A 26,447-nucleotide genomic window follows, 5' to 3' on the forward strand; every position below is an offset into this window, starting at 1 on the left:
CATGGCTGTTATCTTGAACTTTCCCCTTCATTATTGTTCTGGGGATTTTCTTCTGTGTTGGATTCCCTGTTTTCTACATCCCATGAATTCCTCTTTTTACTTCCCCCACTGGTGGAATAGATCCCTCAGGATATTCCTGAGAAAGAGAAGTAGTTTCTTGAGACCTTTCATATCTGAAAATGGCATTATTCTACTCTCACATTTGATCAGTAGTTTGTAATAAATTCTAAGTTAGATTATTATACTTTAGAGGGTTGCAAGTCTTGTTTTCTGGTTTCCTGTGTTTCCACATGACACTTTCCTTTGTGGAAGTTTGTGGCTCCTCTCTTTAATTCTAGTGTGAAATTTTAGGACTATTTGCCTTGATGTTGGTGTGTCTTTCATCTATTTTCCTAGGTCATTAGGATGCCATTCACATTTGGAGACAGATTCTTTGACTTGAGAAATTTTACTGTATGATTTCTTTGGTAGTTTCCTCACATTGAATTTTCTCTTACATGTTTCTGAAATTTGTATATTTTAGACATTCAACCTCCTAGACTGATCACTATTTTCTAATTTCTTTTCTGAATTTACATTAATGTTTTTACCCCTAACATCTTGCTTTTGTTTCATAGATGTGTAGTCTCTGGCAGTATTATTCATAGTCTTTAAATTTTCTTCTGACATAATCTGTTTCATTTTAGTTTTATTTTATTTTTGTTTATTTTGGTCTTGTGTGTCTTAGTGGATTTCCCGAAATGTCTGTTGATCCTTGGCTATTTGTTCATATTTAAGCCTAAAATGCTGATTGAAAGTTCTGGGTTGGTCAGATAAGTCAAGTAGGACCTCATTATAGAGGAATTGGATCACTCGGTAGCCCTTTCATGTGTCATTGGAGGAAAAGCCCCAGATGTCATTGTCAGTTGATCTTTTGGGGGTTAAGGAGCCTCTCAAGAGAGGAATCTTTTCATCTTCTAACGGTCAGCAGGGAGACTTGGGAACCGTCAAAGCTTGGAGCCAGAGGGAAATGGAAAGAGAGTCCAGTAGGCCTGGTTCTCATCATTCAGTATGGAGACATTTTCTTAATTCCCCTATTTTTGGAACAGTGCTTCCCCAGCTTCCCTGAGCTGTCTGTGCCTTCAAGTTCAGCTTCTCTAGAGCTTTGCTGTCAAGTATGGTAGCCACTAGCAGATGGAGCTAGCCCACTGACATGTGGTCTAAGTGAAATGCACATGGATTTTGAGAGCTCAGTATGAAAAAAATACCAATTTTTATATTGATATGTTAAAATGATATTTTAGATACTTGAGGTTAAACACACTAACATTAAATATTTCACCTATGTTTATTAACATGACTACTAGTAAATGTGAAATTACCTACGTGGCTCACATTCTATTTTTATTGGATAGTGCTGCTCTTGACTAGAAGGGTAGGAGTCTATTCTTCATAAATGCTTTTCAATCTATTATCCATTTTTTTTCAGGCCTACCCTTCACACATTCACCTCTTCAGCAGAACCTGGTGTTTTCAACCCTGGGATTTTCTTGGATTCCTTGGCATGAATGGTTTATTATTCACTTGTTTCCTACACAGGCTTGTTTCAGCTTTCTTGGCTCTGTGATTTCCATCTACTTTTCATATTCAAAATCTCCTTTTCTTACTCACTGTGTTTCCTTTTTTATTCTTTTTGCTCTTTTAGGTTTATTCCTTTTCAAAATTCCTTATGGTTTTTTCAGATGGTATTTAGGAAGGAGCAAAGATAAACATGCATGTTCATGTTTGGCTAACTGAAAGTATACCGTGGAACTTTGATGAAACAGAAACTTGATCATGTCACTGACTGCTTAAATTTTTTCCTGTCTCCTCATTGCAGAAAGTGGAAAGCTCTGTCTACTCTGGCCCTTTATAATCACTTTTGCTTTTGCTGTGCTTATGCTGCATACAACCAACCAGCAAATCTCAATGGCTTTGAAAGACCAACGTTTATTCTTTGTCCTACTATGTTTTAGCTGCTAATTGGCTATGACTCTTCTCAGTTTGGTATCTGCATCCATGTCATTTAAAAAAATTAAGACTATTTTTTAGAGCAGTTTTGGGCTTATAGAAAAATTGAGAAGGTACAGAAAACACACATTCTCTTTTTTACCTCCCCCCTCCCGTTCGCCTTTTAACATCTTGAATTAGTGAGGCACATTTGTTACACTTGATGCATTATTAACTACAGTCCATAGTTTACATTAGGGTTCACTCTTTGTGTTATACATCCTACGGGTTTTGACAAATATTTAATTGCACATATCTACTATTACAGTATCATGCAGAATACTTTCACTGCCCTAAAAATCCCTCCCTCCATGCCCCCTCGAACCTAATAACCAATGATCTTTTTAATATCTGTGTCTTTTCCGTTCATGATTCCAGGCTGAAAGATCAACCCCATCTGGAAAGGCTGTTTTAGAGACAGGGGAAAGGGAAAGTGAGCTGGGCAGAAGTATATAGTAGCTTTTAAAGCTTCTGCTTAGAAGTGGAAAGAGTCACATCCTTTTGCCGTTGGTTGGCGTAAGCCCAAAGTCAATGAACAGGGAAGTACATTCCTCTCACGGGAAGTTATAGTAACGTTGTAGCAAGTGGAGGCATGCAATTCTCTAATGAGGAAAAGGGAAGCAAATAATAGGGAACCCATAATGTACTACAGAGCATCAGTGCCAACCCTGACCACAGCTCTCCACTACCCAGTCCAGCCAGCTCTAATGAATCTCTTTCTATTCCATATCTGGCCCACCCTCCTTGTATCTCTTTACTAAGTAAACTCCTCAATCTTTCAGGATTCAGCTTGTTTACTCCAGAAAGTCATTCCTGACTAAATTAATATGCTAGTCTATCCTGTATCCTGTGTTGGAATTGTTTTGCTTTCTTAGCTGAATCCTTTAGGCTATTAGCAGAATTAAATAATTCTAGAACATCTACTTAAAAGAACTTTCCGTTTAATTTTCATTTGACTTTGGCCAAGGTCTTCACAGAAGAAGAATTACCTGCATTCGGAAGAGTGATCACGTGGTAGTGTCTGATCAAAGATGTGACCACTTACCACTTCCATTGTTTGTGACTGAAAAGTGCAATACAGACTGTGAACTAAGGTAAAAGAAAAATGTGTAATGTAACCAGTGTATGTATAATGTAACCAGGTTAAAATTAATAAGTGAGATAAGATATAAAGCATCTAGTACAGAGCCTGCTCAGATGGCTATGTAATTAATGTCTATCCTGTGTCCCTGCTGGTATAAAATTTCAGGCTCACTAATTTATTATGAGACTTGGCAACTGATTTGAATGTTTGTTCATAGTATTTGATGAATACCAGTATATAGGCCTCAAAATTTTGTGTAAGAAATGGAAATAAATTTGTAAAATATATGGGTAAACTCTAATCTTAAAATCCATGGTTTAAAGATCTGAAACAAATTTTGTGGAATGATTGTATAATTCCCTTTGAACTTATGAACCAATAAACTTTTAAAAGTTTAAGGATTAAAGAATCAGTAGATTGGTTTCTTGATCTTATCAATATCTTGTCCATTAAACATTAAGAAACATGATCCTAGATTATGGGGCAGGGAAGTATCCACTTCTAAATTTCCTCTCTTTTGGTAGGGGTCGTGTGGGGGGTCTTAGAGCAAAGCTAAGAACAACCCCATCTAGTGAGTGACCATTAGCATCCAGGGATGGCCAGAACCTCTCATTCAGCAAGGAAGATCATTTTTATATATTTATGTTGTTTGAAGGCATAGTGGAAGAGCTGCTTGAATAAATCTCATGCAATTATTGCCGTGGAGTGAAGCACAATGAAATCCTCCAGATGCTACTGGGAATTGAAACAAACTCTGTGAATTCTATGCTCTGTTATACTGTTGCACTCATATTGTTTGATAGATTGCTAGACTATAATTGGGATAATTTGGCTAAAATTAGCAGATTTTTACTTGCAGAAAAAAATGGGTTACAAGAATGAGAAAATGTGACAGGCTCTATAAAAACCTAGTTTTGCCAACTTTTAAAGGCTTGGTCTTATTGATACAGATTCCCAGATATTTCCTGATAATGAAATACTTTAGTGTGGTTGCATAGAGAGATACTACCTGATTGTGAGTCAGATATATTCAGTCCCGAATCTGCCACTAAGTAATTAGGTAATCTTGATCTACGCAGTTGTTTTCAAAGGCTTTTGGGAAAGCTTGGGGTTCCTTGGACCTACCTCCAAAGGCACCACCAGATGCCAGAGTGCAGTCACGAGGTATAGTGCTGCCTCCGTATCTCCAGCTTTAACCAGACCACCTGCATTTTTATATATTTGGAGAGCAAGTTAAATTTTATTTTGTCGGTGGGGGGAATGATTTCTAACATAAGTCAAGCATTTATATTATGTGAACACATATCTCTGAGCATCATTTTCTCATCTATAAAAATGAAAGTTTGGGCTTATGTCAGAATTTTTCATCTAATGATATATCAAGTATTTTCAGGTGGCTTGTCAGTCTTTTCAAAATTGAATCATATGCATGAATTTCTCTGAATCCATATTTTTAAATCGCATTAATTGGCATCCCTAAGTGTAATAACATCCTTTTTTCTAGGTGGCACATCATCAGCAAAAGTGAATGTTCATCCCATTGTGGTCAAGGATATAGGTCCTTGGATGTCCACTGCATGAAGTATTCCATTCATAAAGGACAAACTGTTCCAGTAGATGACCACTACTGTGGTGACCAACTTAAACCTCCCACACGAGAACCCTGCCATGGTGACTGTGTCTTAACAAGGTGGCATTATTCAGAATGGTCCCAGGTACAAATAACCAGTATTGCTTAAGAAAAGTTGCACCCCCCCTTTTGTTAAATATTTGTTACTCTATATTTCTGTTAAAATGTTATTTTTTTCATTTGTCACCACTGGTTTTTGTTTTTGTCCTTTTAATCAGTGTTCCAGGAGTTGTGGAGGAGGGGAAAGGTCTCGAGAATCTTACTGTATAAATAACTTTGGCCACCATCTTGCTAACAGAGAATGCCAAGATATTCCCCGAGTGACAACCGAGAATTGCAATGAATTTTCCTGTCCCAGTTGGGCTACTAGTGAGTGGAGTGAGGTAACATTGAACAGATGAGGCTAAGAACTGTTACAATATTTTGTAGGAAAGCTTTGCAATTTAAGGCTTTAAAGAAGTCAAAAGTAATTTGTTCTTGCTTTGTAAATAACTATTATCAAGGCAATAACAAATTAATGGTTTGTTCTTAAATTATACTGTCTGGCTAACAATAACATTGATTGCTGTTTAATCACTAACCATTTTCATAAAGTCCCAGTGTCCACAGTAGCCTGAGATATATACTTAAGGTTAGTTTTGTACCTTTGTTTCTAGGACAAATGGATGCTGCACTGGGATTTGAGCAGCAAATTTGGGGTGGCTGATCTTACCTGGTGAATATCTCTGGAGGACTGAAGGGAAAATGTCATTAGGAATGGTCTTTCATGTGCATTTTAATGTGTGACTTGATCATTGTGTCATTTTTTTAGGCATTTATATTGACTAATATTAAAAATAATGATCATTTGTGTTCTTTCAGTGTCTTGTTACATGTGGAAAAGGAACAAAACAGCGGCAAGTGTGGTGTCAGCTGAATGAAGATCACTTGAGTGATGGTCTCTGTAATCCAAGTACCAAACCTGAATCTCTGAGACCGTGTGAGCTTCATACATGTGCATCCTGGCAAGTAGGACCGTGGGGTTCTGTGAGTATGAGAATGGTTTTCCTGATTTAATTCATCTTTATAGAATAGCACCAGAATTGCGGTGTGTTCACTCTCTTAATGGAGGCAGCTAAATTTGGGTTGGTTTTTTGGAAAAATATCTTTGAAATGTAACCTCTCATCTATACAATTTTATCAGTGCTGCTAATTTTGCTGTGGTAAATAGTTCAGCTTTGCTTTTGAACTCACTTGTTAACCAAAATGCTGCAAATATATTCTTCAGCTTTGTTTAAACTATAAATATTTTCATGCTCTGTGTCTAAATGAGCTTTACTGCATTTAGAGTAGGCATTGTTTTAGAAGTTTTGCCAAACAGGCAGCTAGGAATTTGCAGGATGAGCAGTGGTCAGGCTGGATGAAGATGAACAGCCTGTTAACCCATGGAGGTTGCCACTGTGGATGGGAAACCTTGTCTCATCTTCCATTTAACTTTATGCTCTTCCTTCTTCATCTCTTTGAAATTTATTTAGCATGTTAAAAGACATACATACACCAGGTAGATTTTGAAAAAGTATTTAGTCCCCCTAAATTACATTAACTCTGCCCCCAAAATATCAAGGCTCTATTGACATTTTTACATAACTTTTTAAAGCTACGATAACACCTGTCCATTTTAACGTCACTATTATCTGTCTACCTTGGAATAAATGTATATTGATTACATTTGCTAATTTTGTATGGGATCCGATGTAAAGGACTAATGAAAAGATCTGAAAGTATGTTAACTGTATTAAGAAAATTAGGCTTATACAATTTTTGAGTAACAGTGTTGGATATGTGCTTGTATTGTTCCAGTGCACGGCCACATGTGGACGTGGGTATCAGATACGTGCTGTTAAATGTGTCAATGAGCTGCTCAGTGCAGTGTTAGATGACGGAGTCTGCCATGGAGCCAGCCGCCCAAGTGACAGGCAGGTAAAGGACACCTCTTCATGGATTATAAACAAAAAGTTTTGTTACAGGAGGATGAATGTGTTAAACTTATTTCATATGTATTTGTCCTACTAATATCCCTTGCAAACATGTTTGTGCACATGTGTGTTGGAGAATTTATCTTTTTTAAAGTGTTTCCAGCTTTATAGCTTTATTAACTTTTTTAGTCTTTATCTGCCATTGAATCACTCATTTAACGTAGATGTTTTCATCCTTCACACTGCAGAAGGATAGTATCTATTGTGAATATGGCATGTTGTACTTTCTGAGGGTAGTGTTCTGTGTGTACCTCAGGATATTTCAGCTTAGTGGTATTTTTGAAGGACTATTGCTCTTTTTCTTTTCAACCAGCGGATAGAATGATCCAAACCTTAGGATTCAGATTTGTACTATCCGCTTGTAGCCCTTGACAGTACTTTGTACTTCTGAAAAATTTAAACTTTTACATTATTAATTTGTAATTCTGCAGCTATTCTTGAATTAGGCATGTGGAAGAATGAAGATTTTAATAGAAATCAGAGTGAATTCATTGATGTTTTGAGATGCATTTTTCTTTTGAACAGGACTGTATAGTCATACCTTGCCCAGTTATCCCTAAAATTGGGGCCACTTCATTGTCAGCTGTTCCCATAGGAAAGATAGCCCAATGGCGACATGGTTCTTGGACCCCAGTAAGTGAATTCCTTTAAGAAATACAGTGTTTGGGGGCGCCTGGGTGGCTCAGTTGGTTAGGTGTCTGACTTCGGCTCAGGTCATGGTCTCGGGATCCCGGGATGGAGCCCGCATCGGGCTCCCCAACTCAACGGGGAGTCTGCTTGGCCCTCTTCCTCTCCCTCTGCCCACACATCCCCCCCACTAGTGTTCTCTCTCCCAAATAAATAAATATCTTTAAAAAAAAAAGTACAGTTTTTGTATTACGGAGGCTTTTACACATCAATAATGGTTGCTTCAGTTTAGCCAGATTAATGTTATGCATTCATTCTCAGGTAACTTAATGGAGTAGAAGTGGTGTAGGGTTCAGAAATAGATAATTTAGTGGCTAAATGCTGCTCTCTCCTGCTCTTACCCAGAGCTGTGTGTCTGTGGGCAAGAAATTGAAGTTTTCTAGGTTTGTTTTCTCATCTGCAACATGGGGATGATAATATTTATCTCACGGGTAGTTATGCAAAGCAGACATGAAATTAGGCTTTTTATCAGCCTTTATTTGGAGTATATGCTTTGTTTTAATCTTATATAGAAGCTATATTAGTAAGCTTCAGGTATTCTCTGAATATTTTAATTATGGGATCATATCGACCCTGTTAGATGTTTAAAGTTATTTAAAATAAGATTGTCTCATAAAATGTTTCCTGAATCTTTATAGCAAATAATAATCAGTATTCCAAGAAGTTGAGTCCTATCTTATTCTCATTGCAAATGTAGGATCCGAACTGAGTGGGGTATTCATTGCCCTGTCTTTATTTGACTCAAAAGTGAAACCAAGTGATATCATTTAAAATCTTTTTTCAAGAAACTTCATGTTTTAGAAATTTGAGCAAAAGCTACCTGAGAGAGGTACTGTGTAACACTTTGGTTTAATCCTTTTTTTTTTTTTTTTAAGTGCTCTGTGTCTTGTGGACGAGGTAATCAAGCGCGCTATGTAAGTTGTCGTGATGCTTACAATAGAATAGCAGATGAATCCTATTGTGCCCATTTACCCCGACCTGCTGAAGTATCTGTCTGTTTTAACCCTTGTGGGGAGTGGCAAACTGGGAATTGGTCACCTGTAAGTATTTTTATGAGAAAAAAAATAAATAAAATTAAAAAGTTTAAATATAATTGATATTTAGTATAATAATGTAACTTATTACATTATAAATGTTGGCTAAATTTGTGATCAGTGTTCAGCTTCCTGTGGCCATGGGAAAACAACGCGACAAGTTTTATGCATCAACTACCATCAGCCAATTAATGAGAATTACTGTGACCCTGCAGTTCGCCCTTTGATAGAACAAGAATGTAACCTGGCAGCCTGCCCACCCATGTACAGTCACTTTCCAAGTTCCTCTGAGCAGCCGAGCCATTTTCCAGGCAGGAATTTTCCATTAACTCACAAACCAGAAGATCATCAAAATCAGGGGGTCCATCCGTCTATCAGAGGAAACCAATGGAGAACAGGACCATGGGGATCAGTAAGTCATCTTTATTGAGTTATATTAATTCTGTAATTTTGTTATATTATAGCCTTTTAACAGATATGTATGTAATGACATCAAATACTTTTAATGCTAAATTTATCTGAAGATCAACAGTTTAAATCTTAAAAGGATTAAGCGATTTTTGATGCAGATGACAAGTCCCCAGAGTTCTTATTGAACTCTACACTAATGTGATATTGTGATTATAGAGGAATGCACTTAAAAACAATCTGATTAGAGTCCATTATAATAAAAAAAGAATTTTTTAAGAGGTTAAGACTGCAGATGTTTATTAAAAAAAGAAACATACCTAGAAATTACTGTAATAGTGCAGTAGGCGGGTGTAAAACCACGAAACTACAAAAGGTACAATTGTAGCTCTTATTTTACGTAAAAGTTGAGACAAAGAAAAACAGTATCAAAGTTAAGTGACTTCATCTTTTTTTTGCTTCCTTTCTACTTAACACTTAGGACAGGGCTGAATTGGCTCTTGCAAACTTTACTATTTCACCTTTCATTGACAAATTCTAATACACTCCTGTTTTTGGCAGATTTTTCAACTCAGATTATTCCAGTGAGGGGAATTTTAGCAGGGGGAGTTTGCATCTGAGTCCAAACGCTGATTCACCCCCCCCACACACTATGTAATTGCATGATGTGGCATCCACAGTCTGTTTTATCCTCGTCAGTGCTCCAGGAGCTGTGCTGGAGGTGTTCAGCACAGAGTTGTGGTCTGCCAGGATGAAAACGGACAGAGTGCCAGTTACTGCGATGCAGCCTCCAGGCCCCCAGAGGCCAAGCACTGTGATTCAGGTCCTTGTCCGCGGTGGAGCTACGGAAGCTGGGGAGAAGTAAGTCCCAATGTTTTCTAAGCTTGTGGAGATGATGAATCTCTGAAGACTGAAAGTTAAGTACTTCACACTGTTACTGTGAAATAATCTTACTTCATGATACTACACAGAAAGGTTTATTTTTAGGAAAATCTTGTTCTTTTAATAGACCGTCTTGGTATAAATCACTCCTGTGTGATAGGAAGTACTCCAGATTTTTTAACAGAATCTAATATGCTAGCCAATATGTCTGTGAACCCCTAATGCCTCTCTAAAATTAGTATATTGTTTTCTTAGAAAATTTGGTTGATATAAAGATAGAAAATTAGATTAATATATAGCCATGCTGATATCCTATTACTGAGCCATTCATGTGGTGAATTTTCTAAGCAGATAGTTGTCAATTATCGAGCACTTCATGTCCTGGCATTCTTCTAGACACTGGGGATATGAAGATAATTTTTAAAGTAGTTCTCATGAATACTAATTCCACCTATATTATGCATGAGAAAGAACAAGAAAGAGTTATACTGGCTTTGGATGAATAAAATCAACTAATTTAGTCAAATATTTTTGTTTAATGATTTTTAGTATATATTTTCTCATAGAGCATTTGGAAATCCTTGTGTAAAGATACACTTCTGACCAGGTGCTATTAAATACCAAGTCCATTTAAAAAATGTTCTTTTACAGTTTCCAAAATGGAAATGACATTTTTACTCCTGAGGTTAGGCAAGCTCATTGTAAAAATTGAAATGATAGGAAAAATTATGAAGAGATAAGAACTTTTAACATTTGATACATTTCCTTCCAGATTTTGGTCTTGTGTGGATTCCACAAATAGATTCATATTACATAGGCTGCTTTGCCACCCACTGCTTTCATGTAACACATACTGAACATTTTTCCCTGTTTATCAATTTAGGTCTATCTTACTAGCTTTCGTGAATACCCAGGAATCTATTGATAGGTTATCATAAATTAGGGAGTTAATACTTATTACTTAAGTAAATCCATTTTATTTGACTTGTCTATCTTACAGATCCTTGGTATCTTACTGAAACATGGTACTAATTCTCAAAATTTTGTGTAGTTTTTTTTTTTTTTTAATAATAGAACTAAAACTTTTTTACCCAGGAAGAAAATTCTAGCATTAATACTTATGTATTAGACATTGAATAAAGCAATATAATACTGTCTTTAAAACCACATAGTTTTGAATTTTCTTATTTTTAGTGTACACAAACATGTGGAGGAGGAATAAAGTCAAGATTCGTAATATGTCAATTTCCCAATGGCCAAATGTCACAAGAGCAAAACTGTGAAATCTTAAACAAGCCACCTAGTGTGGTACAATGTCATGTGCATCCTTGCCCTGATGAGGTGACATGGCATCGGGGACCATGGAAATCGGTACGATAGTAGTATTATTTTTGCCTGTTTTGTTTTGTTTTACTGTGCCCCCTTTAATCGCTTGTTTGTAAATTGTGGTACACACTATATCTTCCGATTTTTTTACTTTAAGCAGATTACTGGCCATCTTGGCTCGTGGTATTAAATTTGGTAGTTTGGAAGAAGAATCCATTCAATTTCAAGTACTGTACTATAAATAATAGTTTTATATGTATTTATTTTTTATAAGTAATATTGAACCATAACACTATTCTAATGGATATATTTTGTCCAGTACATCTTTGGCTTGTCCTCTAATTGTAAATGTTTGACTATATGCGTTTGTATATAATGTTAACATTGTGCTTGTTACAATGGCAAATTAAGGCTGTGTCTTGTTTAAGTGTATAACTGTATGGCTTTTGTCTGTCAATGTCTAGTAACTGATCCAAAAGCAAATAACATTCTTTAAAACTTTTTTTTTTTTATCATTGTTAAACTTAGTATCTTGTTTGGAAGTGTGAAAATATTAAAAGAGAACTTTAAAGTGAATTGTTTACAGTTTGTTACATACATCATGGAAAAATATTTGTATAGTAATTTATATGAATATTTCTTCACTGTGTGGAGTTACTCTGTTTTGGGGATGTTTTAATTTATTTTTTTGGAGCCACAGACAAAATTCATTAAGTATTGTTCATGACTGATTAATTTAGTATATTTCAAATATCCAGGCTTTGAAGAATAATTAATATATAAATATGTTGACATTAGCATGTTGGTCACTTTTGATATTTTAAATCCTAAACAACCAAGTACACTTTTTCCAGGTGAAAAACAGATGTCTATTTATAATTTATAAAGTTATACAGTTCTTTATTTGGAAAATAATTATAACTCTGGCTTTATAACCAAACCTGATGCCTGCACTTGGTTTGCTTTTCCCAAGTCAAAGCTTTACATTGTGATGTAAACCTAAGTTTCAGACTCCTGCTGTTTGATGAGTAAGTCAAGTTCTAGTTCAGGCTGAAATGCATCTCTATAGTCAGTGTGACTGATAAAAAACAAAAGGAAATTGTAACTTTATAGGAGGATCCTAAATTGCTACATCACTTTGTTGGAACTAACAAAAAACATATTTTGCCATAGAAAGCATTCACTTATTAATAAAATATTGACCATCTATATCCTAGGCACTGAGCTACAGAAATTTAAAAAAAAAAAAAAAAAAAGACCTATTTCTTACTCCTGTGGAGTTTTATAGCCTAGTTGGAGAGATTTGAGTAGGAACTCAACTATAAAAAGATACCCTTTTTTATTAGCCATCTTACACTGAAAATTCACTTTTTCTTTACTAGATCTGTTACATTGTCTTTCATTTTTTTGGCTGTAGTTTGCAAGCCTAGTTCTTAATAAGGCTATGGGTTGCTTTCTTGGAGTTTTGTCCCAATTAGGAAAGCAAGCTCCTGACCACTTAATTAGAGGATTAAATTGTAATGGCATTTGTTTCTGAGCACAAAAGTTTTATTTTCTTACTCATTCATCAATTCATTAATTCACAAAGCATTAAACATTTGTGCTAGGTATCAAAATACCTAAAATTGTTTCAATCATATTTTCTATTTCAGGGGTCAGCAGACTATGGCCCATGGACCAAATCTGGCCTATTGCTTATTTTTGTAAATAAGTTTCATGGGAACACATTTTTATTTTAGGTATTATCTATGGCTGCTTTTGATACTACAGTTATTGCAATAGAGACTGGCCCTTAAAGTCTGAAATATTTACTATTTCGCCCTTTTCGGGAAAAGTTTGCTGACCCCTTATTTAATAAACATGATGCTTTTTAAATTTAGCATAAAATGTACCTAAAGTTATAGACTATTAGAATTACACATATTCATTTGGGGTCATTTTTAGATGTTTTTGATATTTTAAAACATCTTACAAGGTTTATCAACCTTCTCCACATATTCACTAGGGTATTTAGACAATTTTTTTTTTCCAGTTTTGAGATATACTTGGTGTGTAACATTGTGTAACTTTGAGGTGTACAGTGTCACACAATGTTTATATATGGTGTTGGAAGGTATCTAGTACTATATTCGAATATATTCGTGTCATGCTCTCTATATGTAAATGATATTGTAAGTGAAAAGAACCTGAATGTTCAGTAAAGTTCTGTGTATAGATAACTTTTTCAATCTCACAAAAACCAATAACCAAGAAAATGACCACAGTTACAAAATAGTAACACAGAAGTACACAAGTCTTCATTGTTTACTACGTTCCTGTTCCGAAAGGAGCTCATTGAATAATTCAGTCTTTGCACTAGTGAGAAACTGTAATGTCTTTTTTTTTCATAAATTGAAGGTGAAATTTTAAAAATCACAATGTTTATATCAGAGTTTTTGCAAACTTATTTATTCACATTTTATAGGTATAAAGTACATATATATTAAAGTGCCTGGATTTCTTTTATTATATGAAGAATTTTATTCCTTAAATTAGCCTTTTATATTAAAAGGGTTTAAGGGATCTGAAGTTTTTTGTTGTTGTTGTTAAAACTAGATATAACCTTTTACCTCTTTGTGTTGCTACATATTAGCCAAACTTCAGAATACCTCTTATTAACATATCAGATTAATATTCTTTCAAGGGTAACTTTAATTTCAGCAGATCCTACTCACTAGGTTAGAAAATTACAGTGTGTGTATGTATACATATACATATATGAACAACATGATATCTCAAACATTTCATTTTAAAGCAGAATTATAAAGTGTTAAATCATTAAAATGTAACTAGGAAGAAAGTTGTAAATATGCATTTAAATTTTCTCCATCTTGTGGAAAATCTTGTATTGTAATAATTTATAAGCATGATTAAGGAAATAAACCTTAACCTATGTCTGTTAATTTAATGACTGTATTTTTGTGATTAGTCAATGTGAAATGACTGTATTTTAACCCTTGTTTATTAATGACATGTGTTGTGGCTTTGTGCTTTGCATAATTCATATGCATGTTGTATTTTTACTACTTCGATCAATACCTAAAATGTTTTAAGTCCCTGAACAGATCCTGTATTGTAATGAATCCCTCTTTTCTCTTGGTGCTGTTTTTCTTAAATTAACAAACTATTAATTTCTTATTAAACATTTAATTGCTGAATAGTGTATGTTTTCATAATTTGAGTATTTAAGCTATTGTTATATTTTAAATCCATTAGAAACTAACATTCGTGTTTAAAAACATAAGATCTATTGTTTAGATACCAATTTTAAATACTAGAAAAATTTATATTTTATAAACAATAAAAATCTATGATGTAAACTTATTTATTGGTAAGGTAAAAGCTCATGACCAAGATAGTCTTTAAAAGGTGAGTAGAGTGCTTGCTTTGGCAGCACATATACTAAAAGGTGAGTAAAAGTTTTATTTTTCTCTTCTCTCTCATATATACTAAGGAACATTACATATGTAATCAAACAGTTCTAGCAAATGCTCTTTAAGTAAATTTATAATAATTTCTTTATTTTCCCATTAAGTCTCATTTAGCTGATTCATTTTCCTAAATGCTTTTATTCTCTACCTAGAATGCAATCATGTTTGGTATGAAAATGTGTATTCCATTGTGTTCTGGGGTTAATGATGATCCCAGAGAATTAAAGAGCATATTTTTTTCCATTAAGGATTGTTTTTTTCCTCCAAAAATGAGAAAATTCATTTAAAAAAATGAAAGCTTAATACTTGAATCTTCTAGATTCTAGTGCTTTCCCCAAAGTGTTTCTTTTTAAAATGTATATACATAGGCACTATACTAAATCTCTAATATGATACGATGGAATGCAACAAACAGAAGCACTTTTAGCAATGAGCATGTGGTAGCAGCATACACCCAGTAAATCTGCAGTTTGTCACCTTCACAGTTTTGTGTAACAAAAAACATTGAAGGTCTGAACTTGGGTTGGGAGGCTCCTTCCACTGTAGCTCTCACTGAGGATGAAATGCATTTGGGAAGAAACTTGTTACTGCCTCTGTTGCTCATAAGGCCAGGAGTAGCCAGGGAGGATGGTAATGTGTGGGGAAATGGTTTCAAGAAACTGTCAATTCTTTGTGGAGTGTAGAACTCAGTAAAACTATTTATAGTAATAAGTTGTTTTCTTAAATTTGGAAAAGTTATACATAACCATAGTAAAAAGCTGGAAATCTATTTTATTCCTAATTTATCATAGTTTCACATACCTTATTAGTAAGTAGTGAACTAATGTTTCCATTTATTTGTTACTCTATCTTTCTATAGTACATTCATTGACTCTCCCAAAGATGAGCATCCCCTACATGTTAGGCATTGTGCAGTGGATAAATCAGGCACAATCCCTGTGTACAAGAAGTTTGCAGTTAAGTGATGAATGTACTAAATAGATGGTCGGAATGCAAAACGGGAGTCCTCTCTGATTTCAATAACCATATGATTTATAATATTGAGGACTCATAATACTGGGACCTTAATAGGTTGTAATTATCCAAGAATTGGATAATGAGGATGGTACTTGACAACACAATAATTCTGCCGGTTGATCTTTCTAGAAAGCCTAAACCAGTAGAATCTATTCCATTATAACCTGGCAAGAGAGGAGTGGTGTCCTAAGTCCCTGTGCTAGAATAGTTTTTTGCATAATTGCAGCATCTTCCTCCTTTATGTAGGTGGATTTCATGTCTCACCAAAAAGAACATGGACCAAGATATATGATGGTATGAAAGTAATTTTGGAGATACAAATGGGACTTGCAGGTTTGAAATGTAAAACCTAGGAAAAATTTAAGTAGATAATATACTGATGAGATCAGAAGAGACTTGTGAGTGTGTTATATTGAATGAAATTAGAATGTTAAATCTAAAATAAACTCAATGTGAAATGGCAATATGCCATGTTTTTCTTTATGCATCTATATTAAAATGGACATGTTTCTATGGTAATTCTCTTTTCCCAGACATAATGCTTGAGAATGTTTAAGAATCTCTGGAAATAGATTTTTAGATGTTTTATAACCACATATTCTCAGTATTCTACAATATCTCTGTTCTCGACGATGATCCTATTTATGTAGGATATATAGGCATTGTTAATATTCATTTAGATACCATAATTTTTCTGTCACCTTTCAGTAGTTTGAGAAAACCATTTTAGTTCCTATATAATCACAGGAACAACAAAGACTTTGGCATTAATCTTGTGAAGTCTCTTTGACATTTTCTAGATAGTTGATTTCTAATCTTTTGATCATAGATAATATTTCTCAGTAACATGTTTTGAACATGTCCCCTTTTTATATTTAGACATTACAAGCTAATATATAAATGATTTATGAAACATACAAACATGAATTAGAATATTTTTTAATGAATAATTTCTTACTGAACTGTGATAGCAATCCCATTTTTAAAAAGTGGTAGGATAATGGGGACGAAGGAGTGCACTTGCTGTGATGAATGCTGGGTGAGGTGTGGAAGTGACGAATCACTATAGTGTACACCTGAAACTAATAGAACAGTTAACTATACTGGAATTAAAATTTTTAAAGAAGGATGGTGTTTCATTAGCTTTGAAAATCTTGGTTCAACACTGTCCTAGCAGTTTAAAAATCTCATTTATCCCAATTTGTCATTTCAGTAGCTTCCATAGCTGAAAAAATTACCACATGAAAATACATACCTCCATACAGAAAAGTTAATCACTGGGTGTTACTGTTGTAGATTAGTAACTGATTTTTAAATCCAATTACCAATTATGCAAAAAAAATCATCGAAACTTGTGTGACAAATTTCCATTCTCCATGATGTCACTCAGTTACTGAAAATTACTAGAATGAGATATATTTTCAGGTTTGTAATTTTTCTTTGTTGCTGTATAGTTGACACAATGTTAACATTAATTTCAGGTGTACAGCATAGTGATTCTACAGCTCTAGACACTATGCTGTGCTCCCCACAAGTGTAGCTACCATCAGTCACCATACAATGCTATTATACCATTGACTATATATCACTGTGCTATCCCTTTCATCCCCCACGACTTATTAATTCCATAACTGGAAGCCTATACCCACTTCCCTTCACCCATTTTGCCCCTCCCTCCACAGGCAACCACCAGTTTATCCTGTGTATTTATAGGTCTGTTTCTGTTAGTTTTCCTTTTAAGATTCCACATATCAGTGAAATCATATTTGTCTTTGACTTATTTCACTTGGACCCAGAGGGTATCATGCTATGTTGTCACAAATGGCAAGATCTCATCCTTTTTATGATTAATATTCCATGTGTATATATACCACCTCTTTCTCCATTAATCTATCAATGGACACTTAAGTTGCTTTTATATATTGGTTATTGTAAATAATTCTGCAACAAAGATGGGGTGCATATGGCCTTTCAAATTAGTGTTTTCATTTTGGGGGTTATAAATATCAGTAGTTGAATAACCAGATCATATGGTAGTTCTCTCTTTAATTTCTTGAGGACCCTCTATGCTGTTTTCCACAGTGGCTGCATCAGTTTACGTTCCCACCAGCAGTGCACGAGAGTTCCTTTTTCTCCATATCCTTACCAACACTTCTTGTCTTTTTGATGCTAGTCATTTTGATAAGTATAAGGTGAAATCTTATTGTGGTTTTGATTTGCATTTCCCTGATGATTAGTGATAGCGAACATCTTTTCATATGCCTGTTGGTCATCTTTGGAAAAATGTCTATTCAGGTCCTCTGCCATTTTTAATCAGATTATTTTTTTTGGTGTTGTGTAACTTTATATATTTATATTTTAACAAATAGTGTTAAAACTCAATGAAACTTTGAAAGATTTGGAAGCCATTTAAACAATTTTGTTTCAAAGCTTTAAAAATACACATGTGAAAGTTTTGATAGTTGATACATTGTTTATGGTAACAAAATCACATAATACTAGAAATACTTCCAAGTGTTTAAAAATGTTCTAAGAAGTAGTTTCCAGTTTATTTCCCAGAGTCCATAGTTTCTCATGTTTCATCTCCCCCTCTGATTCTGACCCCCTTCATTTTTCCCTTCTTTCTCCTAATGTCCTCCATGCTATTCCTTATGTCCACAAATAAGTGAAACTATATGATAATTGTCTTTCTCTGTTTGACTTATTTCACTTAGCATAATCTCCTCCAGTTCCATCCATGTTGATACAAAAAAAAAAAAAAAAAAAACTTTCCAAAAACCATTGCTGTCTCATCTACTCTTAAGTGTCTCCTTTAAAGGAGACGTAATGGGTCTATTTTTTAAAGTATTAGGTATTACACTCATTATAGAAAAAAATTTGGAACAAGCCTCTTTTTGTAATGGAAAAATTAGCAATTCATCTTTATGAGCCCATTTGATAATTTGAACATAACCAGCAAAACTCTGAGCCTAAAACGAAAAAAGTTTGTTGTGTCACTCATTAGAGTATTGAGTCTATACATTTAATCCATTTATCTTCCTAAGTGGACATATATTAATTGATTGCAGTTGGTACACAAAGTGGAATGACAGAGTAATGATCTCGGTCAGGATACCTAAAGTATGTGTCAGGTTAGCATAAAAACCCATATGGTAAAGCTTATTTTAGATAAACATAAATATAAAATTCTTTTTTTTTTTTTTTTTTAAAGATTTTATTTATTTATTTGAGAGAGAGAGAATGAGAGAGAGCACATGAGAGGGGGGAGGGTCAGAGGGAGAAGCAGACTCCCTGCCGAGCAGGGAGCCCGATGCGGGACTCGATCCAGGCACTCCAGGATCATGACCTGAGCCGAAGGCAGTCACTTAACCAACTGAGCCACCCAGGCGCCCCAATATAAAATTCTTTTAAGAAATTCTGTTGGTACTACATTGAATCACCTTGCCACCTCTGAGAGAGACTTTTGAAAAACTGTGATTTAGAACCTCATAGACTTCTATGAGGCATAAAAGTTTAGTATCCTCTCTAAAACCTCAAACTACAGTTAAGATTGGAATTACCTAATTTATTTTCATAGATACCATCTGCTTCCTGGTTGTCAAGAGAATAAAGTTGAGAAAAGGTTGTTCTTAAATTCCTGCACCAATTTATCTCAATCCTAAATCCAGCAGGATATGTTTAAGGATAAGGTACTTTATCACATCATTGTAATATGACCTTTGCATTAAGTCTCATAATCATGATATACATGTATTTGTGAGAATTAGTTGAAATATTGCAAAGTTTTTGGTAAACCACATAAATTCATTACCAGTTAACTGAGTTCTGAAGTGATCCTCTAACACCATTCTGAACGACTTTTATTTTCCTGGACTTCTGATATTTTGCAGTTGTGACCCAGAGAAACTCAGACTTTGGAAGTAACTATGAAGGCAATGGTAGTCACTGAACTGCCAAAAAAAAAAAAAAAATCCATCGATCCACTCAAGATCATTAAGAGCCTATCCATATCAGGCACTGGGCTAGGATTTGTAGAAAACTAAAGATAAGAATGACATATTCTCCTCAAAGTACTCACAGTTCAGGGGAAATTAAATATACACACAAATAACAAGGCAGAAACATGTCATGGGAAGTCAGAGAAAGTATGCCTTCAGTTGCAGGAACTTGAAAGGATTTATGGAGGAGAATGCATTGGCCATGGTGGATAGAACTTGAGTTGGGGTGGAAGACCATTCCCTAGCAAAACCAGAGACCAAAAAAGTGGTTCATCTTGATTAATACGTTTTGGTTTGTGAGATACATGGGGTGAGCATAAGTTTAGAAATATGACTTGGGCAGTCAGAGAAAGACAAATACCATATGATTTCCCCCACGTGTGGAATTTAAGAAAACAAATGTACATGGGCGGTGCAGGATAGAAAGAGGAAAACCAAGAAACAGACTCTTAACTATGGGAAAACTGATGGTTACCAAAGGGGAGGTGGGTGGGGGATGGGTTAAATAGGTGATGGGGATTAAGGAGGGGTGTTGATGAGCACTGCGTGTTGTAAGTGTTGAATCACTAAATTCTACACCTGAAATTAACATTTCACTGTATGTTAACTGAAATTTAAATAACTTGAAGAAAAAGTTGTGACTTGGGGTCATATCAAGGAGGATTAATAAGGATCATGCTTAAGAGATTTTTAAAAATTTAAAAATTCTGAATATAAACCATTAAATTTCTGGAGTGGGTGTTAAAGCTGAGTTTTAGGAAGATTATTAGGCAATTCTCATAAGATATAAGCACATTGAAAATGACAGACTGGAGATGGGGAGTCCAAGAGGGGGCTCTTCTTAAAGTTAAGGGCGATGATTTAGGGACCATTCAGTTATTCACATATTTATAGTTATAACACTTAAATTGTAGGGTAGAAGCAGCCAGGAGGGGTATTGATGGGACTATTTTTGGTCAAGAGGTGAGATGGCATTTGGAGATGGAAGGAAAAGATATACAAGAGAACATCCTATCAAGAGCTTTATTGTCAAGAGAATAAAGTTGAGAAAAGTTATGATGGAAGCGTCTGAGATCAGTTAAGTTTGGACAATGAGAAAGTTAATCTGGAGTACTAGCATTACAAACTGCAGTTTGATGGTGCATAAACTGGTTTTACATTAGTCTTACATAAGGGAATGTAATCTTGATTTTACCAAGAGAAATGTAAACTTTAATTTACCAGAAGAATTTGGAGAGAGATCATTATTCTTAAGCCTGCTGCAATATACATATTAAGTTTATCCTAGATCTTGTGGTTAGGAGTAAGCATTGTGGCATGCCTAGGTTTGAGTTCATGGAGGGAACTTTGGCAAATTAATATTTCTAAGATTTTGTTTTCTTGGAATAAAAACAATGACTACCTAAAGAGAACATTTTTTAGGGTTAAATGGAACAGTAGGTAAGGTGGTTAGCATTACGGCCTATTACATAGAGGCTCGATGTGTTTTGCTTATTATCACTTATCCAATAATTCTCTTTCTTCAAGGAGCTGAAAACCCAAATAGCATATTAGGCTGATAACACACTGAACAATCTGAAACAAGATCTACTGAAGAAAGTTATACTCTAGTATAAGAGAAATCAATTTGGACTGGAGACTTTTTTTAAGTAAACTTTTATGGAAATATTATATCCAACAAAATTTCAAATCAAAGTTACAGTTCAGTGAATTTTCCAAAGTGAACACACTTGTGTAGTCAGCACCCAAACCGAGATTAGCACCCTAGAAATTCCCCCATGTACCCCATTGTAGTCACGATCCCCCCACAAGAGTAACCCCTCCTATTCAGCCATCAAATATCATAGATACGTTTGCCTGCCTTTGAACTTTATATACATAGAACTTAGATAATTTGAGAGTCAAAATATTACATCTGTGAAATTCATGTAATTATAGTTTGTCATTGCAATCTAGTAGGAATATACAATTGTATGACTTATAAATAAGCAAATATGATTTATATGATTATTCTCCAGTTGATAAGCATTTAGGATTGTTTTAACTTTGAGACTTACAAATAATGCTGTTAAGAACATGTCTCACGTTTGTTTTTTGGCGAGCATATGTATGCAGATCTTTTGGATATGTAGACAGGAGTTGAATCTTAGTGTATGCATAGGTTTGGGTTTAGTAAATATCCGTTTTCTGAGGGTGGTTGAATGAGAATTCCAATTGTTTCACATCCTTGTCAACACTTGATATTATCAGACTTTTAAATTTTTAATCTCCCTGAGTTTCTATTAAACTTATTCAGTAGATATTTACATAGCAGTTACTGTGTGTTAGTGATATTTACAAAGCACTTGGTATGGGGGAGAACAATAGGAATGGATCAGGAGATAAGAGGTATTAGGTATTACATATCGCAGCTAGTAGAGACTAAAAAATACATTTTTGTTGTTTATAGCAGCTTTATTTACAATTGCCAAAAATTGGAAGCATCAAAAATGTCCTTTAGTGATGAATGGATAAATTGTGGTACATCCAGGCAATGGACTTTTATTCAGCACTAAAAAGAAGTGAGTTATCAGACTACAGAAGATATGGAGGAAACTTACATGCATATTACATGTGAGGCAATAGCCCAAGAGCCGATAACTTCCCTTGAATATTCCACCAAGCCTCTTTGTACTTCCGCTCTAGGAGCTGGACATGCCTAGCATCCTGCCAGCTCTGACCTGTTAATAATACCATGGTTAGTTATTTTTTATGATCCTTTTTTGACTTCTTCCTCATCTCCTCCCACAGTTGTGTAAGGACTAATTCATATAATACAACTCATATTTCATAATATTCATAGTGGTTTTCCTTTCCAGTTTGAAACCTTACAGATACAACATAATTTTAAAACTATGTAGAAAAGGAAGGATATAATTAATAAAAATTAGGGGTTGCAGTAGTCCCTGAAAAAGGAGGGAAGGGTGCTATTGTGAAGGACATGGAAGGTTTTGGACATAATATCTCTGTCTTGACTTGGAAGGTAGATATTTTGTTTCATTTTTGTTTTATTGTTTTTATTTTATTTTTTTTTAAAGATTTTATTAGAGAAGGCATGAGAGAGAGAACACCAGCAGGGGGGAGGGGTAGAGGGAGAGAGAAACAGACTTCCCGCTGAGCGGGGAGCCCAATGTGGGACTTGATCCCAGGACACTGGGATCGTGACATGAGCCAAAGGCAGATGCTTAACCTACTGAGCCACCCAGGCGCCCTGTTTTATTGTTTTTAAAGCATACATTTTATATATCTTACAACTTGCTGTTCAATACACTGACAGATGGATTGCTATTGCTTACTATCTGGAAAAGATTTTAATGACTGAATATGAAAGAACCAAGTATAAGTAAAAGCAATGAAAAAACTAATATTGAAGCAAGTTGAAATGATTATTTTAGGACAAATAATTGATTTTAATTGGCTCTTAATATGAAGATTTGAAATATAAATGCATAATAATAATTAGTAATTATGTAAACTAAATATGAAACAAAAAGGCCTTTGAGAATTATAAATTAAAAACATTTTATCAGATAAAAATCTTTGAGTCACATGTAAGAATTTTACGAAGGCTAAAAAAGTTGGCCATATATAAACGCCTTTTTTTTAGCTATAAATGTTTTTATTTTTCCTTTCCAAATTTTTATTTAAATTCCAGTTAATATACAATGTAATATTAGTTTCAGGTGTAGAATTTAGTGATTCATCACTTATAACACCCAGTACTCATCACAAGAAGTAGAGATGATTGTCATAATTTATTTTTGAGACAAATGTTCGTTTTAATGGGATCTTATTTAGTAGCAAATACTATAAATTAGTTCCAAAATATAAATAATTGAACTATTGTATCAAGCAGTTAGATTTCTGTGGAACATAACTTTGGTGCAGTCATTAAAATTGTCAGAAGAATGGGGAGCCTGGGTGGCTCAGTCGTTAAGCCTCTGTCTTTAGCTCAGGTCATGATCCCAGGGTCTTGGGATCGAGTCCCGCATCGGGCTCCCTGCTTGGCAGAAAGCCTGCTTCTCCCTGTCCCACTCCCCCTGCTTGTGTTCCCTCTATCTGTCTCTCTCTCTCTCAAATAAATAAATAAAATCTTCAAAAAAAAAAAAATTGTCAGAAGAAGGCTTGCCCACAGCAGAATCATTTCTGTTACTAGCTTGTAATATTTTTCAAGGTATAAACATATATTTATGGAACTTTTTTCCATTATAGATTTTATCTATCATAAACCCAAATATAATATTTGATAGGTAGAACCAGAAAGCATTTTCTATGTTTAATATTCTGTTTGGGATACCATTAAATATAGTGTAAGAATTAAAATGCGAATTATGCTCTCTAAATGGTAATGTGCTATATTTTTAGGAGAATGAAAGAATAAAAGTCAATTTGTACTGCCACATTAATAAAAAATGACTCCCTATTCTGCCACCAGAGAGAGTCCCCATTCTTCCATCTAAGGGAAAGTTCTTTAGTGTGATTCCTGGGCTTTTGGAGGACTTTCACATCTAGTAGTATGGAAGTTAATCAGGCATGGCTCCTTCCTCACTCCTGAGCATTTCTTCAGTATTAGGGACCAGGCTCAAAAACAGTAGCTCATATGGGCTACTGTCTCCATGCCAGCATTTCTTTGCTGAAATTGGCAAGATCTCAATTTTAGATGAAACCAGGAGGATGCCCTTATCTATGTTGATCCACAGGACACCCCATAGTATCAGAACAACAAAAATTTTGAAGAAAGAGCTCTATTACATGAAGCTTTCCTTTCTGTGTTATTTTTGTACAACAAAATTCAACTCTAACTCATTCATATAAAACAGATTGCATATTTAAAAGATCTTTGTATATATTTTCTCAGGTTTTTTTTTTTCTACATGGCATATACTTGTTCAGTAAACATAGATGTGGTTTCTGTTCTTAAGTTTAGAATTCTCATAATTCTTCAACATCTTTAGTGTGTGAGTATATTTTGGTAGAAAGTCTAGCTGCTTTTGCTGCCACACAATTTATACATGAAAATAATCCTAATATCCAATTTTGTTATGTTAAGATATTCCCTTTATTTAGATATTGTAGAGTAAGTCACTTAAGATTATGGTTTATATTGAGAGCTTTGGATATTTTTTTGCATTTTATGAAATTCAATATTGTCTTCAAATTTGTCATTCGAGCTATGAGAATATTTTATAGTTTGTAAGTCAAAACATAGAGAAAACTTATGAGTAAATATCACTTATACATATGGAAATGTTTTTTTATATATTTTTTAATGCTTAGGAAAACTCTACAGAACTTTTTAAAAGAAAAATTAGTTGGGTGCCTGGGTGGCTCAGTTGTTTAAGTGACTGCCTTCGGTTCAGGTCATGATCCTGGAGTCCCGGGATCGAGTCCCACATCAGGCTCCCTGCTCAGCGGGGAGTCTGCTTCTCCCTCTGACTCTCCCCCGTCTCATGCTCTCTCTCTATCACTATCTCTCTCAATAAATAAATAAAAATCTTTAAAAAGAGAAATTAGTTGGAAAAATTTTAGCTTGTGGTTAAGATAATAAAAAGCAGATTCTTTCTGGAAGCCTATTTTCTCAGAAACTAAGTTTTTAAAATCTGGTAATAACTTCAGGATTTCATTCAGGTAACTGATGTCATAAGAAAAGAGGTTTAAAACTGTGAGATTTATTCGATAATTCTTAAGAACTAAGGAATGACCTATTCTCCTTCTACCAAAGATGCCCCCATAATCCAGGTATGCAGAAATTTGCAGTTTCTCGGGGTGCATGGATGGCTCAGTTGAGCATCTGACTCTTGATTTCGACTCAGGTCATGACCTCAGTGTTGTGAGATTGAGCCCCACATCAGGCTCCATGCTGAGTATGGAACCTGCTTAAGATTCTCTCTCTCTCTCTCTCCCTCTGCCCTTCTCCCCACCCCCAAGCTTGCTTGCTCTTTAAAAAAAAAAATTACATTTTCTCATTTGAGCAAACAATAGAATTTTTTTAAGTCAGCCCATTAAATACATATCTAAAGAGTTAAATTGTGATTCTTAAAATACTTGAAAAACACTGTGGTGTTTCTTTCTTTCTTTCTTTCTTTTTTTTTTTTTGGTATCCCATCTTTAAAATTGGGAGAGAATTTCAATTTTCATATTCTACACAAAGCATAAATTCAATTTTCTCAACTGAAGTATACACAGTTTCCATGTCTAGTGAATCTTTCTAAAATTGGAGACCATACCACAACACAATATAGCCTACTTCTTTTCAGGAAAACTATATGATTGTTCTTCATTTTGAGCTGAAACCGTTATGTATGAAAGATTCACCTGTAATTCTCATTCTGCACACTGAAGAATGTATTAAATTCCTCCTCCACAGGACAAATATTTGAAGACAGCTGTTCTTCTGTGTTTCTGGTTAAATATATCTATTTTAACTCTTTAACCATCCCCAAATCCTTTGTTGTTACTCTTAAAATGTGACATTTAGCATCTCATTTATTAGCAAAATGGTATAGCTATAAAGAATATTGCAATCCTTGGTGTGAATGGTGCACCCAATATATACAATATTGTATCAAATTTGTTTTTAGTAGTCACCCAGTTTTTCTTATACTGATCTTACATCAGTATAAACCTATATGTGATACTGTCATTAATCATTTTATTTATCCTTAGCAGTAGATAATATTTTTAAGCCAGGGTGTAGAAGTTTGATTTCTATTCTATTTCTTTTCATTCTAGCCTCAATTCATTTACTTTTTAATTCTCATGCCTGACTTTTTTCTGTTAGTTTCAAGTTTTTATTTAAAATCTCATATGTGACTTTTAAATAAGTTCT

At 34.6% G+C, this 26,447-nt stretch overlaps 1 protein-coding gene across 6 annotated transcripts in view; it reads left to right on the top strand.

Moving 5' to 3' along the window:
• The window catches only part of ADAMTS20 (ADAM metallopeptidase with thrombospondin type 1 motif 20), a 167,365-nt gene that overhangs the window by 77,879 nt on the left and 63,039 nt on the right, over positions 1–26,447 (top strand). For 4 of the 6 annotated variants that reach the window (XM_032421117.1, XM_032421115.1, XM_032421118.1 and 1 more), the window contains 10 exons: positions 2,996–3,122; positions 4,617–4,827; positions 4,961–5,125; positions 5,604–5,768; positions 6,582–6,701; positions 7,283–7,390; positions 8,320–8,484; positions 8,600–8,890; positions 9,586–9,747; positions 10,963–11,139. In XM_032421117.1, coding sequence (XP_032277008.1) covers positions 2,996–3,122; positions 4,617–4,827; positions 4,961–5,125; positions 5,604–5,768; positions 6,582–6,701; positions 7,283–7,390; positions 8,320–8,484; positions 8,600–8,890; positions 9,586–9,747; positions 10,963–11,139 — 1,691 coding nt within the window. The remainder of the gene's footprint in view (positions 1–2,995; positions 3,123–4,616; positions 4,828–4,960; positions 5,126–5,603; positions 5,769–6,581; positions 6,702–7,282; positions 7,391–8,319; positions 8,485–8,599; positions 8,891–9,585; positions 9,748–10,962; positions 11,140–26,447) is intronic. The other 2 variants (XM_032421120.1, XM_032421119.1) reach the window with 2 other exon arrangements.

This window comes from Phoca vitulina, unplaced genomic scaffold, assembly GCF_004348235.1.
Source record: "Phoca vitulina isolate PV1807 unplaced genomic scaffold, GSC_HSeal_1.0 scaffold23, whole genome shotgun sequence".
Classification (NCBI taxonomy): Eukaryota; Metazoa; Chordata; class Mammalia; order Carnivora; family Phocidae; genus Phoca; species Phoca vitulina.